Source organism: Glycine max, chromosome 10 (genome assembly GCF_000004515.6).
Source record: "Glycine max cultivar Williams 82 chromosome 10, Glycine_max_v4.0, whole genome shotgun sequence".
In the NCBI taxonomy this organism is placed as follows: Eukaryota; Viridiplantae; Streptophyta; class Magnoliopsida; order Fabales; family Fabaceae; genus Glycine; species Glycine max.
Window position 1 is genome coordinate 683,814 of NC_038246.2, and position 17,783 is coordinate 701,596.

Genomic DNA, 17,783 nt, shown 5'->3' on the forward strand with positions numbered 1-17,783 from the left:
CAACTCATGTCTATTAATTAAGGCTAGCCGAATAAGCCCATGCCGAAATATTTGATATTTCTAAATAGCTCACGTTAGACTACTTCTCCCAATTGTTATTTTCTCTGGGTCAAAGTTTAATTAGTGATTTAATGATTAGCATATAATGAGAATACTTGAACCATTTGTACTTCTCTTTCGAAATGTTAGCCAAATTCACTTAATTATGCGGGGGTGGAAATGAAAGTTAAATCATGGATTTCCACTAATAAATACCAAACTACCATGCTAATCGTATATGAAACAAATACCTTAATTTTGATCATTTCACATGACTTGGACCTGTTATGAGACCATGACCTTGAAATTTTATCGTTGATAAATTATAATAATAAAACACGTGGCAATTAGCAGATGTTGGGGATTGTTCTGCAAATGACAATGTGAAGCCACTCAAACTAATAAAAAAAGAAAAAGTTGAATGGTACAGAAATGCATTGCATAAAAACTATTTAGCTATTTCTTCTTATTTATCATCATAATTTACCCAAGAGGAAATAACTTAATTTAGATCATCAAGATAAAATATTCTGCATAAATATCAGGTATATCTGCTTGAAAAGAATGTAACTTTTAATTTTTGGTTACCTTTATAACATTTTCTTTGGGAAACCATATATCAAATGTATTCCAAAATTGTGTAGAAGTTCACAGGTAGAGGGTATGCCACTTAAAATCCAGGAAGTTTCCTCTAAGACAACAAAATTGATATTTTCCATTTTAAGACCACTGAAACGAGAAACCAAGAGAAAATGGTAAAACATTAAAAAAGGTATATAATAATAAAGAAAAACCCACGTGAGAATTAAAATTAAAAAAAGTCACAAGATTTCGGATTCTGGTCCAAGTATCCCACCATTTCAATTAGACCAAAATCAATTGCCAGAAGAAGCTTCTTTTGTTTCAAAGTTGGACTCTAAAAGTTGGCCAATAGAAGAGTTTAATATTAAACTAACCAGGTTGGGATTTGATAACATTTTTAGATATCTCACCAACTTAGTAGGGCTCTTTCCTTCCCCTTTCCTTTTTCATTTTCTACACAAACTGATATTGCTGATGAAATACTAATATATTTTTTTTCTCCTTTTCTTGCTATTTTTAATTCCCTTTTCGTCAAGTAAACCTTGGCACTTGGGTCCCATTCTCACACCAATGTGTTTTCGAGTCTTTATTTTGCAAATAATTAGTTATGGTCACGAGAGACAAACCTAGCCTCCAACCATGGCAAGCTATCTATGCCACTTGTTTTGAGCAGAACCATACAGAGAGATAAGTTTGATGACCTATGCTTGCCATACTCATCATGAAAAGGAAGCATGTACCACGTCATATACCATGTTAAAAAAAAATACAAGTGTTAATCAATTGGGTCCTATCATCTTCCATCATCGATCAAACATTACTTGGAATTTTTGTGATAACTTTTTATTTTATATTATGATATTGGTATAAAATATTTAATATTAAAAATTACATATGTATATATATATATATATTATCTAAATCATCGTTGTTATGTGTTGTCATGAGTTAATGGTCGAATAATTTTTTTATTTTTATTTTTTTTAATGCATTTCAGTTTTGTTTTAAAAAAATTTAAATACTCTATTCTATTAGTATTTTTTTTCTTATTCTTTCTTTTACCAAAACACCTTATATTGTAATGGTTTCAATACTAATTTAATATGTATCCCGATTTTAAATTTGAATAATCTGAATAAGAAATTTAAAGTATTATCACTTATGTTAATCAATTTGAGTTGATAATTTTATGATGATTATTATCATCATAAAATTATCACATAAAAACACTATTTTCTTGTCTTGCTTCATCACAAATTACTGCATTAAATTGTTTCCATGCTAGAAGTCTGAAATTTTGCACGCTTGAAGACAAAATTGACGCCAAAAGTCATAAGAAACCCCGTGCATGGTTACGCGTGGCTTAAATCGTGCAGAATTGAACCATCCCAAATTGACTTAAAATGTGATATGAGCTAAATCTACAGTCACCTTAACTAATTTAGAAAAGTAAACTCTTACCTGATGAATGTTTAAATTATATTTTCTTTTAATTTTAGAAATTACTCCCTCCATACTTAGTTATAAGATTTTTTTTCAACTAATTCATGTTTTTCATGTTTTTTAAGAAAAATAATTAATTTAATTAATTACATTAAATTTATTTATTATTTCAAAATTATTCTTTTATTATCTCTCTATTCACATAATTACTTCTCATTAATGTTTGAAGAAAAAATAATTAAATAAAAATATTATATGAAAAAATAATTAATACATCTAAAAATTAAAAAAAAATCTTATAAAAAGATACAAATAATTTTTTCAAAAGTAGTGGATGGAGTATAACTTTTAAAGATGAAATATATTATAATTTAGTATATTAAGGGAAACTTTTTTTTCTTTATATCACTTTTAGAGTGATTCCCTATAAAAAAAAACTTTTAGAGTGATTTATGATTAATTATGAACATATTATTATTAATTTAGAATTCAAAAAGATAAATGGTATTTTAAATGGTCAAATTATATATTAATTTCAATCCTGCACCGAACCTTCATTTCGTTTAAATTTAATGCGAATAAAAAGTCCGACAAGAGACAACCAAGTATTGAATTTTTTTATACTAAATTTTCATGGAGGAATTAATCTTTGAATATCAAGTAGAGAGAGAATACACTTATTGTATGATTGAAAGAATAGTCTGTAAAAAAAGTATTATTTTAAGAAAAGGAAGGAAAGACAGTTTTTTTTCAGTTTAAATTAAGAGAATTGCATAAAATTTATAAAAATAAAAAATATCAATACGTTAAATTAATTTGTTATTTTATTTCTGTTACTATAAAAAAATAAGGAAATTATTTTTAGAAAAAATAATTCTTTATAAAATATTTATTAAAAATCTAAAACCTGTTCTTTCATTTATTTCTTTCAAAATTTATCTCCCAAGCATGTTCTTAGTGTATACCTATTAAGAAATAAAAAGTCTTAATTCAACAGTAAAAGTTTAAAATAAGTCAGTTAATCAAGTGTATTAAAGAAAAACAAAATAGAGACGCTCAGTTGCGTTTTTTAAAACAATAAGTAGAAGAGTTGTAATAATTTATATATTTATCCAAAAGAGACCAGTGTAATACTACTATAATTAATTTACACACTAGCACTGCTATTCCTTGTATGTTCATCTTTACAAGACGGCAAAAAAATAAAAAGGTCCCATTACATATTTTGCACTTAAAGGGAAAGTGCAAAAACGAAAAGATAAACTCAAATATAGATTATATGATCATCAGTATCATGACATTATGACAAATGTTCTTTCTACCAAAACAAATGATAAATGATAAAATACAAGAACAAAAGAACATAAGAAACGGGTGCCAGCAAGATATATAACTCCATCATGGTCACCACAAAAAAAAAAGAAGAAAGAAATATCAATGACCATAATTACCATGGTCACTAAAAAAAAGTACATAGGATATATTAACCAAGCAAGTAATACTTAGAAGTATAATTTTATTGATTACACTAAATAAAAATAAGCAATAACAAATCTGAATAGCTGAAGCTTATTTGTTGGCAAGTCATGAAAGATTAAACAATGGTTGTACTAGGTAGATCAGAGCACATCAACAAGTGTTCCAAATAATCAGCCCCAAGGTCATGGAAAACAAGGACATCTTCCTTCTTCCTCTTAGCAGCCAAGGAGTGTCTCCTCTTCAAGGCCACAACGGGAGAGCATCCATCAAGCTTCATGTCTCTAAGAGACTCCTTCACCTTCTCCACGGGGAAGTTGAGCACCGCGCCGGAGCCCCTCATGGAGAATGCGGCTTGGTCATACGCCAGCGCGGCGGCCTCGGCGTTGTCGAATGTCCCAAGCCACACCCTCACGCCATGCCGCGTGGAGTCTCTTATCTCCGCCGCGAACTTCCCCCACGGCCGCCTCCGCACGCCGCGGAAGCTGCTCCTCTTCTTATTCACTTGCTCTTGGTTGATGGTCACTTTTTTTTCTTGGCATGAAGTGATGATGCCATAGAGAAGCATGTCTTCTGGGTCGTTTTCGTTGAAGGGGAGGAGCTGATGAGAGGAACTATCCATTCTAACACCAGATGAGTAAACAGAGTTGCTCTGTTTTTTTATTAGTTTTCCAACCCCCCCACTCTTCCTTTATATAGCTAGAGATAATTCTCCGTCAAATCCGATATGCTCATTCACTTGGATAGTTTTTTCTTCTTCTTCTTCTTCTTTTTTTTTTTAATAACAAAAAGTTTAAGTGAACCCACATTTTAGATGAGTTTCTTTTTTATCTACTGCATCGACATTTGTTGTCTCACCTAAATATATAAAGATAGTATAAAAGAAAGAAAAAAAAAGTATATTTTTATATATTATAATGATAAATATTCAAATTGTAACTAACATCTTGGTGGTTTGAGTGGTATTAGCTTATTAGGAATGAATTCTTAAGTAAATTATTGAATTTAAATTTTTTAGATAAAAAATGTGGTAAACAAATCCTACTAAAGATATAAATTTCTGACGAGCGTTAATTATCAACAGATTAGTAAATAATTTACATGAACATGATGATGATAAAAAAAAGTTACTTAAATAGGAAAGAAATAAAAGATGTAATGTATCATGTTATGATTCATATGAGAAAAAAGTTACTTATTAAATATATAAAGTGTTTTATTCGTTCAAACTTAACAAGTTGGAGCGAAAAGTATAGTCTTCGTGGGCTCTTTGACACGTCAATTGGTTGTATAATTGACGGTTGGAGACCCATGGTAATGAGAATATTCATAACCAACGTGGCAGGTAGACATTTTGTTGTTTTTTTTATGACAATAAATAATGGGTATTTTTAGACTAATTTTTAAGTCTAGTACTAATCAATTAAAATACGTTTTTGATAATGCAATAAGTTGGAGGATTAATCACAAACTTAGATAGAAGCTTCTTCAATTTCATAACTTTATGGCGAGTTTTATTCGGAAGTAAGCAAATTAGATCGTTTCATGCTCTTATAAAGGTGTCAAGATTATCTCTAACTTTCATTTTTTTTGTGAGTTGAGTTTGTTCCTACCTAGATTAACTCTATTATTTTAAATCAAATGGTATAATTGTCTTTGCATAAAAAAAGACGATCTTTCTCCTTAAATAAAATTACTATAAATGTCAAAACTCTTTTTATTTTATGTATTTGTTGCATGTTTAAATAAAAATGAAAAGAAAGAACACACACGTCAAAATCAGTCCAAAAACGTAGTCCTTGTCAAACCAAGAGGGCATTCTAGGTGACCTCAATTTATGACGTCATATATATTTTAAATATATTTTTCTGTTTCTGTCAGTGCAAATTCTCAGTTATAATGAATACTGTTTTTTTTTTTTTTTGCTTTTGAAGTAAGTTATAATGAATCCTGTTAAAGCCAAAAGAAGTAAGTTATAATGAAATAAATGAATCCTGTCAGTGTAAATTTATTTTTTATTTATAAAAAAAATAATCATTTATGCTTCCAAGAGTCTCTGAAGTCTGAACAATGCCACAATCTTACCGAGTATCTATTATTCTGTGTCTCTGTTACAGTCTCACTCTTGCTAATTTTTAGAAAAATGTTTCTTTGGACGATAGAAAAAGGAAAATATAAGAGATAAATAATTAATTTGATTGATGCTATAATGGGATAAGAAAACAGAAATAAAGAGAAAAAAAATTATTGATTGATTATTTGAAATTTTTATTATCAAAATATAATTACTCTAATTTTTAACTAGACATTTTTAACTGAGTTTAATGGTTATTGATTAACTTCTAAATTGATATGATAAATGAAAATAATTTATTAAAGGTGATAAAAATAAGTTTGAATGTTTTTTGTTTAGATTATATGTATCATTTTTATGGGAAATAATTATACTTAAGTCTAATACGATTGTTATCATTAATAAAATTCTTCTTTCAATTATAAGTTTGAATATTTGAAAGATGAAAGATAAAGAAGATGAAAATAATTTGAAAATTGGTAAAATTAATTGTATTATTTTTTTATTATTTTTTCTCATTTGATTTTTAATTTATATCTTTATATATTTTTACTCACATTCTTTATTTTTATCTATCTTATTTTTCTTACTCTATCATAGAGACTCTTGGGAGTGGTTTGCTAAGAAAGAGAGAAAGAGGAAGGAAGAGAAGGGAAAATAGTATTGGAGAGGTGTTTGGTACCAAGATAAATTATTTATATATAAAAAAAAACATGAATCCCTGATGAATAAGATTTCTTCTCAAAAGTGATCTGATTTGCAAAAAAAAGGTATTGTTCACATTTTTTTTTTAGTTTAGCCCTCCTAACACCTAGTGTGCTCCTAGTCTTGGTTGTTGTTTAGCTACAATGGTATAATAGTATTTTCATAAATTATTTTTTTTACTTTTATTTTTTCTTACCAACTCATTTTAATTTTTATTCTATTTTTTTTTTATCTTTCATTCTCTCTCTCTCTCTTTTTTTTTTACAATCAAACACATCCAAAAGAAAATGTGAGAAGAAAGATAAAAAGAGAATAAAAATATGCAAAAAATATCATAATAAACTTAATTATTTTTAAAATTATTTTCATCTTATTTCTCCTTCTTCAAAAACCCAAAATTATTTTCATCCCTCCTAAATTATTTCCCTACACCATATCAAAACAAGAGAAAATAATATAAGAGTCAATAAATTTATGATTTATGATTGGATGATAATATATATATATATATATATATATATATATATATATATATATATAATATTCACTTCATTATCTTGTAGATATATATCTCACACGCTGCTTTTGTAATTAGAATAAAAGAGTTTCTTTAATCCATCTTAAATTACTTTTATTTTTTTCTCTACATATTGAATCTTTTCAATTGTATATCTCTTTCAATTTTCTCTCTTATTTCTATTTTAAATTAAATTTATATAAGACTTAACTATCCTTTTTACTCTTAATTTTTATAATTTTTAACGAATTTTATCTCTAACAAATTATTTTTGCACATTTTATCCATAATTTTTTAAAAAAACTTACAAATTTTACCTTTAGTCACGGAACTGATATGACATGCTAAATCAATTATACTTTTTACCTATATTATTTTGATAAATTATATTCCAATAATATTGACGAAAATAAAGAAAATGTCATTAGTAACTTCATATATAAAATGTATATAAGAAGATTTAGTTTAGTTGGTTAAATATACGTGAGTATCATAAATTTTTTGGTATCGTGTTTAATTCTTATGCTAACAATATACATAAAAGCTATAATTAGATTTTAATTTTAATTTTCTATTCTTTTATGTGAAAGGAATAAATATCAAACAAACATATATAATGGCATGAAGGTGGTTCTTTGATGTTTACATTTTGTGTTTGGCAAAAAACTAACTGAAGACATTTGACTACTACAATTGTTGCATCACTATAGGTCGTCGCCATATAGATGTACAATGCTACTTGAAAAATTTGTCACTCACTTTCTCATTCCCATCAGCACAATTAACAGATTTCATCAATAAAATTGTTAAAATTCTTAGGTTCAATGAATACTGGCGCAAAAGTGAAGTGCCATGATTAAATGAGAATATATGTAAACAACTCTAGGTGTTCAAATCAATTTGAACTTCTATAAACGTTGCATCATTCCAGAATAAGATTATAGGGGGGGACCTCACAAATTTCTACAATCTTCGGAGGTGTTATCTGCTTGACTTGTTTTTAGTTCACTTCAGGTTGAAAACTTGTCATCAAGAATGATAGCCAACTACACTCTTTGCTTTTTTACTTGCGCAATTTTCGAGTCGTATTCGTCTAATTGACGCTTGACTTTACTTTAATCTATGTCTAATCTTCTATAACGATCTGCATTTGTAATGTAGATATGTTGACAAAAAAATATAACGCGATATATGTATATATATATCTTTTATAACTATTTTTTTACTAATCATCTTTATTTTGGTGAAAATTTTACTAATCATTCTAATAATATGTAAGTAAATAATAAATAAAAATTTGAATGTATTTAATATTTTGTAAATTCAAAATACATTTTTTCTGTATTTAATAAGGTACTTTTAACTGACAATGTATTTTTCTTTGGGATGAAAATTTATAGGGTAAGGTAGGGGTATTAAGTAGAAGTACAAGTCAATATTTAAATCAATAAAGTAAATGGTATTGTAAATATATAATTATGACTTAGTATTATAAGTAACAAAAATTGGTCGTGTAATTGGGTCAGTATGAACCCACCGAATAAATTAAATGTGAGTTCTTTTAGTTCAATTTGATCATTACTCAATGTACGTTTAGTCCAAAAAAACCCTCCAAAAGTCTTCAAAAAATAAGTTAGTAAAAGTTTGTGCTTTATTTTAAAGGTCCAAATTGAATCTAAACTATTTTTTGCCTGACATGCTATAACTCGCAACCTGCATTGTGCTAATTTACATTGGATTGGTCAGTTAGTCTATTTTGCCACCTTTGTTCAGCACGTGGTTTATTTTATAAAATTTGAATGCCATTGAGTTATTGTTTGGGTGTGGGTGAGACATTATTAGGACACTCGAACATCTTCATAGAATGTTTTAAGAGTCCCTAGTATGCATAGGTTACAAGAATCCTTTAAGTTAGCTTTACAGAGCAACATGGGATGCATACTTACATGACTTAACAAGTTTTTTAAGTGGATTTTAGACGTCTCCTTAACTCAATAAGAATTGTTTTTTGTTGTATAATAATAACATTGAATTTAAGATCTTGTATTAACTATTTCAATCTCCCACCATTGGTTGATAAAGATTTGAATGTGAGAATTAATTTTTAGATTTTAATGGATTGGATTTAATGATGCAGATCCAAAACATAATTATTCTAATTTATAGAATATGTTAACAGTTTTGGACCCTAATTGCATTGCTTGACTTTTCCAAGATGAAAGGGTAATGTTTAGTTTATTGGACTTAGCTTTATTAATTTAGTTTTTCAACATTAGGCTTTAGTTCATCCATTTTTCCTTTTTTTCAATTACAAATGTACGTAATAGAGAAAATTGTTCACAAAAATGACTAAATTATTCTTTGTTTTGTATGTCCCAGCTGAGATTAGGAAGTTGTGAAGGAGTAGACTTTAGTAGAAGGAAAAAAAAAGCATCAAACAAAAACTGAGAAAGATGACTTTTTATCCACATGTTCAAAGCCTTTTTATTATTATCTTTTCATTTTAAATCATTTTTCTTCCACCTATACATTTGATAATTAATTTGACCTTTTTAGCCAATTGAATGACAAAATGCACTAAAAGTGGTAATCTTATGCTTTTGATTCGAATTACGGAAATCCAAATAATATGTATATATCTTTTGTTTATTTATTTTCTTTTTGGTTGAATAAGTTTCTCGAACGTATAGTTATTTACTTACCTGTATGTGAATTTCTGGATCTTCTTGATTTTGGTTGCAAAGGGTTAATGTGAAAGGTTTACTTATAGATCATGCATGGCTGAAGATGTAAAGCCAAAATGAAAATGACCCTTTATCTTGGTCCTATAAGCATGAATGAATTGTCTACGAAATTGTTTGTTTTAGTCTGTGATGAGGAATCATTATCCATAGAACATAGTAGCATACATAGCTTTCAAAAATCAAAATTGGAACTGGGTACATTGAATGATCAAGATTCACTCCCCTTGAACTTGTCCCAATGTCACCAAAACTAAGATTTTGGCTAATCTTTTAATAGTCCTCCGAATAGTATGGATACTTTATTTGATGGATCTTTCAACATCAAACATTAGCCCATCAATCAATAGACATCTTTGAAATTTAAGACTTTCACATATGCATGCAGCTATTGAGAAAGCCCATTTTGAGATTACTGTTCTACAATCTTAGTTTCACTAAAATTATTAACAAATCAATTGATAATAAACTAGACTACTGGAGTATTTACTCTTAAAAATAATATAACTTCCTTATTTGTCAGAGAAAAAATAAATTTCTCTACATATTTTTTTTTATCATTAAGATTGTGTTTGATTTGACAAGACATAATTAAATGACTGATGATAAACAGTTTGATTGGAACGAATAATAAGAGAGTCAAATTGTAAGTGATGGCCCATAGCTTGAAATTTTTATCTTTCCGTTTGTAGTAAAATTGATTTTTATTGGATTAAAAAATGATTTTCTTCAGACAAAAAATATATTTTTGTGAAAAATAAAGAAAAATTGATTTTCTTTCAGACAAAAAATATTATTTTTGTGTAAAAGTAAAGAAAATTTGATTTTCTTTGCTTCTTACACACAAAACCAATTTAAAGGGGTTTATTTGTGAGTTATTTTAAACTTCTTGTATAACGTACACTGTGATTTTGGTTTTGGTTAGATTGTTTATGATTATTGTTTAGCTATCTTTTGCATATTTAAATGTTTTAATTTTGAATAAGTTAAACTAATTAGACACTTCATTCTTTTTACTTTTTTCATTTTTTAAATATATTATATATTAATTAATGAATTGACCCGACTAGAAACAACTTGAATAAAGTTGGATTAATTTGGATTAAATTTCTTAACAAATACCAACAAATTAACCCAATTATCCAACTAGAATCAACTAGAATCAACTTGGACAAAATATAACCTTAATATATTTTTTTATTAACACATATTTCATGCTAAACCTAAATCTTAAAATTTTAAATTATAAGTTTTTAAATGAACTATACGTATCTTTTTTATGAATAATTTTAAATATATCATCTTTTAATAATTTTATTTTATTAAATATTTATATAATATCACAAAAAAATAATTATGTATTTAATAAATAGTAATTAAAAATTGTATCATCGTCCAATACTTGACTAGTTTTTGTAGTTTAATTTCTTTCAAATTTAGGTTATCACGGCACTAGCTTTTCTTTTTTTTGGCAAGATCGATCATGGTACTGGCTAATATTTTTATTTCCAGGCTCAGCTCTCAACTTTACTTTGTTATATATTCATTTTCTTAATTAATGGCCATATATTTCTTCAAGCCAGTGATGGCTTATATGGTAATATCAAGTAAAGACAAATTAAAGGGTTTTCATGGCCAACAATGTGAAGGAAAATGGAAGGGAGATGCCTTTCCTCTTGCATGGGTACAAGGGTGCAGGTCCCTTTTTCATTACAATTTCCAAATGACTAACTGAAGATCTTGACAATTTGAATCCTTCATTTCTGGGTGTGGTTTGGTTCTATGGGTAAAGTAATGGCTGTTGATTGATGCCAAAAACACATTTTTGGCACTTTGAGTTTGAGGTTCTTTATTTGTCGTATTTGGAGAAATGTATGATATGTGCTACTTACGTATATTATTTTTTGGCTAATGATTTTTTTTTTCTCAATGCAACGAGTGAAATAAAATGAGATAAAAAAAAGAGAAAAAAAGGAAATGTCATGGCAAAAAAAGGGAAAAAATGAAAGATTTATTAAATGATATAAAAAATACGAGACAAATATAAAAAATACTTAAATTTTATTTTTCTCCTCTTATTTTTCTTAATCGGTAATTTTAGTACCTTTATTTTAAAATAAAAATATTTGGTCTCTTATTTTAAAAAAATTCATAACTTTTATCTAATCTTTTATTTCATCTGTGTTTTATTTTTTTTATTTTAGTCTAATTAAACCTAGACTTAACATACTTATCTACAATACAATAAAAAAATAACTTAATTAGTAAAATGCAAGAAATAAAAAAAAATGCAGATAAATTTGATAATTAACCGATCTTTGAGTCCAAATGGTTTTATTGAATTCCATATAGAATGTTCCCGTCAATTAATGCAAATAGTAGTATAGGTTAAATACAAGGAATACAATTCAGCAACATACACATGTATCCATTTCAAGTATTTACAATTTTACACACACTTAGGTGCGCTTTTAGCTAGTGCAACATTTCACTTGGTCTTTAAATTAAATAGGTTGTATTTCAATTCTTTAATGCTTTAATTAGTAGCTGAAACAAGAGTTTAAAACCTCCATCCACCATGCACACAAATCCCAAAACTATTTCGTGACTCAAACATCATATGCATCATACATTTTAAATTCAATTCCTCACAACAACTTATCCTTTCCATTTTTTTTTTTAGCAAAAAGGATAAGCGAAAAGGAAAGGAGTAGGGGTTGACATTTCTACTTTGTTGGCACCCCAACCTCTACACCACCAAAGACTCATCTCAGGATATACTGATAAAAGCAAAGGTACAAAACACTTGGAAGAGTCCAACCATAACTAAGAACTCAACTATGAGAATCTATAGAAGAAAAGCCCCTCTGAGTTCAATTATGTCATTCAACAACTTGATCAACAAGCAACAACATTTGCATTTTGATTTAGAAAACAAATTTTACACTTGCTTACACAACTCATAACCCGAAATAAACTCACCACAATGATGAAACATTACTATCATAATTCACATATTTTCAAGTTATCTATGGAATCAACTCAAGAATGAGTAAACAAAAGGTCGAGAGAGAAAATATACAAACTAATTTTAGTAGTAGTGTGTGAAACACATGTTCAATGGAGAGAAAAAAATATCGAAAATGTCTAATTGAAAATTTAATTTTCACTCTCTGAATTGCATATTTTAATTTATAATTTAGGAGTACAATTATAAAAATTTAAAAGCTATATGCGTACATAAAATAAATGCACAGTTTTTAGAGTGGTAGGTCTTCATTTTGATAGGTTGTATATGTGAACATATAGGTTGTGCCAACCTCAGTAAATTTATGTAAAAATTATAAAATTCTCTAAAATTCAGTTTTTTGGACAAAGAAAAAAGTGGACAGAAATGATCACATTTTTTATGCTTTAACTCGTGACAAGAAACAATTCAAATTCAATCCTTAATCGTTATATATATTCAACCATTACTTCACATAATTGATACTAATTCTTTATCAATAATGACCTATGAAGACTACTTTGCGATGGTGGGGGCTTAGGCCCTTGCCTTTTCAAAAAAGAAAAAAACTATAAAGATCTGAATTTCTTTTACCAAAAAAAAATACTGAATTTCTAACCATATATATCATATAATCCGATTGTCAAGCATGACGCTATATAACACTATTATACTGTCATCATCGGGCAGGTAATTGTATTCCCTTAATTAATTTTGACATGATCATCAGTTGCTATTATTCATTATCTGATTCTAGGTTAACTTTTTTTTTATCCTTTCTTTTATATGGATAACCTAAAGAATAAAAAATATAAAGATCTCACTAACGAACACATATATGAGCACATACATTTTATAAGGATCTTTGGTTCTTTAGACTTCTCTTTAGAGGCAGTACATTATAATTTTTTGTTAATATTCATTTGGGGGAAATTGTTTTTGTTTTGGCTCCTCAAACTTTTTCAATCTCCATCACCGTTTCATACCAAACACTTGAGTATTAAAATATATAAAGGCGAAAAAACTCAAACTAATAGCCATATAAGACGTAAATGAAGAACATGAACCAGCGTATAATGTTTTCCGTTTGTTTGATGAGGGAACCTAGCCAATAATATATTATGTTTTAATCAATAAAGAAATTTATACAGCATATTTGAGTTTGCCTTGAAATTAACAGCCAATTTTGGTTTAATTAGAAGCTGTCAATATGTGAAAGTGCTTATGAATCTCGTTCGAGGCATACGTACCATACTGACACTAAATAAGCTTACTTTAATTTGAACTTGTTTATCGTTTTTGTTTGAATAAACTGATTTCCTCATGAATACTTATAAAAAAGAAAAATAAGAACATAAAATAAATTAAGTTTTTCTTATAAACTAAAATCAATTTCCCCATTTAATTTTTATAGAAAATATTTTCATTTAACTTTTAGAAAAAGTTAAATTGCATAAATTGATTTTAGCTTATGAAGAAGTTTAATTCATTTTATCTTTTTTATTTTCTTTCTTATAAGTTCTTAAAAAAATTATCCAAACAAATTTTATGAGTATGTCATAAATCAAGGCTCTAAACTATTTAATTGTATGTCATAAATCAAGTCTCTGAACTAAGTTTAAATTCATGAGCAAAACTAACACAATTAATTGTGTTTTTTTTCTTAATTTTCTAATTCATAAAAAAAATCCAAAATTTTATAATAAAAAAATCTAGCCAACACTAACACACAATTAATTGTTCATCTCAAATCATGTCTTTGGACTAATTTTGAGTTTATTCAATTCATTACCCATAATATTTTTCACAATCACATTTTTTTCTCTTTTTATAACAATGTCTCCAGCCAAAGCGCGGTGAAAGAAAAATGGGGAAATCAGGATGTGTTTAGTTTAGAGAGAAAAAAAAATAGAGAAAAATGAAATAAAAAACAATTTAATTCAAATAAAGTAAGATGTATGAATTTCACGGAATAAAGTATATATTTTTTTCATATTTATTTATATCCATTGAAACAAACACCAGCTTAGAGAGGATCACGTAGTTGTTAATCATTGCAGCCAAGTTTGAATCATGTTCAATTCACACGTAAATGGATAAAAACTCAGGAACGTCATGACAAAAACAATTGCTTATATTTTAGAGTATGGTTTCCGAGAATTTTAGGCTATCTTTTTTTATTGATTTAAAAGTTTGTTCAATTATTAATAGTGTTTGATAAACTAATAGTGTGGGACAGTGCTCTTCACAGGCAAAAGATAAAAAAGAGAGAGGATAAACAAAAATAAAAAATAAAAAGTGGGCCCCGACTATATGTGAAAGTGATATAAAAATTCACAATGCAACAATAGACATCCCAATTCGTAATCCATAACACATGATTCTTATGTACAGAATACAGATTTTTTGTTAAATGTTTTATAAGTTAATTTAAAACTAATGATCTAAATTAATTTATTTACATATATAAATTTTTATAAAACCTATAATTTTTATTTAAAATTTATATATGTAAAAAAATATATTATTAGATCAAAATTAATTATAATAAATAGATTGTCAGTTCATATACAGATCTCGTAATGGATTATAAATCTCGTAATGGATTATAAATCTGTATGTTTATTAGTATGAATATTTTTAAAATTTACAATAATTTGATGGATGTACGAGAAGAATCCTAGGTTCATGAAGCAATTACCAAAGAACACACATAAAATCATCTAGCTCACATCATCCTTAAGGCATGTTTGATTGGGGTGGGGGGTGGGTGGGGGCGGATGAGAGAAATTTGTGGATTTCATATGAGATCCATACTATTTATACTTTACTTTGATTTAAAAAAATCTTCTATTTTTATATATTTATGTTCTCTAACCAAACACAACATAAGATACACATGTAATAAAATGTTTCCTTAATCTTCTACTTAGTGGCAGATGCATGTTAGGAGCTATGAGGGTAATTGTTTCCACAAGATTTTTATTTTCTTTTTTTAAACATATTTAAGAAAAAAAATTTGCCCCCATAAAATATAAGTCTTGCCCTCATAATATATATTTTTAAAAATGAATAAAAAAATTATAAGATAAAAAAGAGAATATATTGATATCAATTTTATGACTTTATTATTTTAATTTTTACCATTTTCACACATCTAGTATTAAAAATCTAGTAAGTAAGTAATATAAAAACACATCTTCACATAATCCCAAATAGATAAAGAAAAGGAAAAATTGCTATCACTAGTTACTATTCCTTGGATCAAGTCTTGTAGTTTTTTAAAAATGGTTTAGTATGATTCTTTACTTTTAAAAGGTTGAATTAAGTCTTTTATTTTATAAAATAGATTCAATTTAGGTTCATTATTCTTTCATTTGCTCCCAAAGTTTTAATAAGTAGAATGTAAATTGATTTTAAATAAGACCACATTAAACCCATTTTAAAAAAATAAAGTACCTAATCAAACATTTTAAAAGTAAAATACCTAATTGAATTATTTAAAAAAAAAACACACATAACTTAGTTGAACATGCTAATAAAAAAATAGCGAATTAAACTGGCAAAATAAGTTAGAGGAAAAAAATTAAACCATTTTGTTATAAATTATTTCTTTGTTCCACCACTAAATAAATTTTTTGAATCCGTCACTCCTTTTGCTTCATCTGTATGTGCTACCAACTAACCTGGGAAATGTTTTCTATTATTATTTTAAAATGATTAATATACATTTTAAACATGTCACATTAATGACTATTCTAAGATGGCATGTAATGTCACAACATATGAGTAAATGATAATAGGTTTTTTTTAGAAGAAAAAAATTCTAAAATTCATATGAACTAAAACCAAAATTCTCCATGTTTATTAAGATTAACAAACATTTTAAAACTAAAAATTATACGAAGAAAAATGAATAAGACGCGCATATCTTACTAGTTCCAAATTTTCTGGCATTTTTAGATAAAACTTTTTTTTTTTTTTACATGGTATCTTTCCATAAAATGTGTCAAGAATATATACGTGTGTAACTTGTGATCTTTTGACATATTATTCTTAGTACTAAATAGCATCTTAACACATTTATCTTCATAAATATGTACTAAATCATTTGACACTTTATTATTTTTGACACTATTAAAAATTACAAAACAGACTAGACCCTTTGATATTCTTTGCCTCTTACTCTAGCACTATGATGAAAGGATGATTTGTGAAACTTGACAGTAATATATATCCATTTGCACAAAATGTGGCATAAGTGCAGTATGCAAACTTGGACAATGAAGGGTTTCTTTTTTGTTTTTTTCTAACGATTTTGGTTTGGTCTTGGATCATGATAAGATAGTTAGAAAAAGAAAAGGAAATTACAAATTAAAGAAAAATAAGAAGGGTAGTTCAACCCTCAACCTTTCTGAACCTTGTTTTCTTCAAACTCAAGAAGCTCCTCCAACACCTTATCATCCAAATACTCAAACTCAAAAACTTGCCTTTGTTGTCCACCACCGGCATGAGTAATGGAAGATGATGATGATGCTAAATTTGGAGAATAGCCCCTGACATGATGAGAATGGTACTCATTAGGAAAATTCAAAATTGCAACATGACCCCTCATGGTAAAGGCTGCATGATCATATGCTCTAGCTGCCTCTTCACCTGTCTCAAAAGTCCCCAACCACAACCGTGACCCTTGCTTAGAAGGGTCTCTTATCTCCGCCGCATACTTGCCCCACGGCCGCCTTCGGACGCCGCGGTACCGGACTTCTTTCCTTCCCTTCTCCTTCAACTTGTCATGCTTTTCCTTTTGGGTCTTCACCATGGAATATGCTTAATTGGCTTAATTAGGGTAATCATCAATGTTATTTTATACATCCTTTACGTTGCTATCTAATTTGGACACCTTTTTGTGATCGTGTTCACAAGGGTACTTTGTGAAAAATGTGACAAAAGAAAATGGGGAGTCGTCGATCTGTCTTAATAATGAACGTACATGAAGAGATATTCTGGTTTTTCTTTCACAAATATTAACAAAATCTTTATTTATGTAATTATTGTGAAAAATAAAAAATTATAAAGGAATAAGCGGTTTTTTTTTATATAAAAATATTCCCCGCAATAAAAGAATCTACTCTGAAAAAACAATAGTTAAACACTTACTCTTATGTCTACCATGTATGGGCTTTCTCTAACCTCAACAAA

The 17,783-nt window shown here is 27.7% G+C and overlaps 2 protein-coding genes across 2 annotated transcripts; both read right to left on the bottom strand.

Moving 5' to 3' along the window:
• Positions 1 to 3,563: 3,563 nt before the first annotated feature.
• LOC100785936 (ethylene-response factor C3) lies at positions 3,564 to 4,363 on the bottom strand. Its single transcript, XM_003535756.5, has one exon. It carries the CDS (start codon positions 4,160 to 4,162, stop codon positions 3,659 to 3,661), a length of 504 nt encoding a protein of 167 aa, XP_003535804.1. The 5' UTR covers positions 4,163 to 4,363; the 3' UTR covers positions 3,564 to 3,658.
• Positions 4,364 to 16,626: 12,263 nt separating this feature from the next.
• On the bottom strand, positions 16,627 to 17,783 carry LOC100814296 (ethylene-responsive transcription factor ERF098). The gene has a single exon (XM_003536797.5). It carries the CDS (start codon positions 17,401 to 17,403, stop codon positions 16,990 to 16,992), a length of 414 nt encoding a protein of 137 aa, XP_003536845.1. The 5' UTR covers positions 17,404 to 17,783; the 3' UTR covers positions 16,627 to 16,989.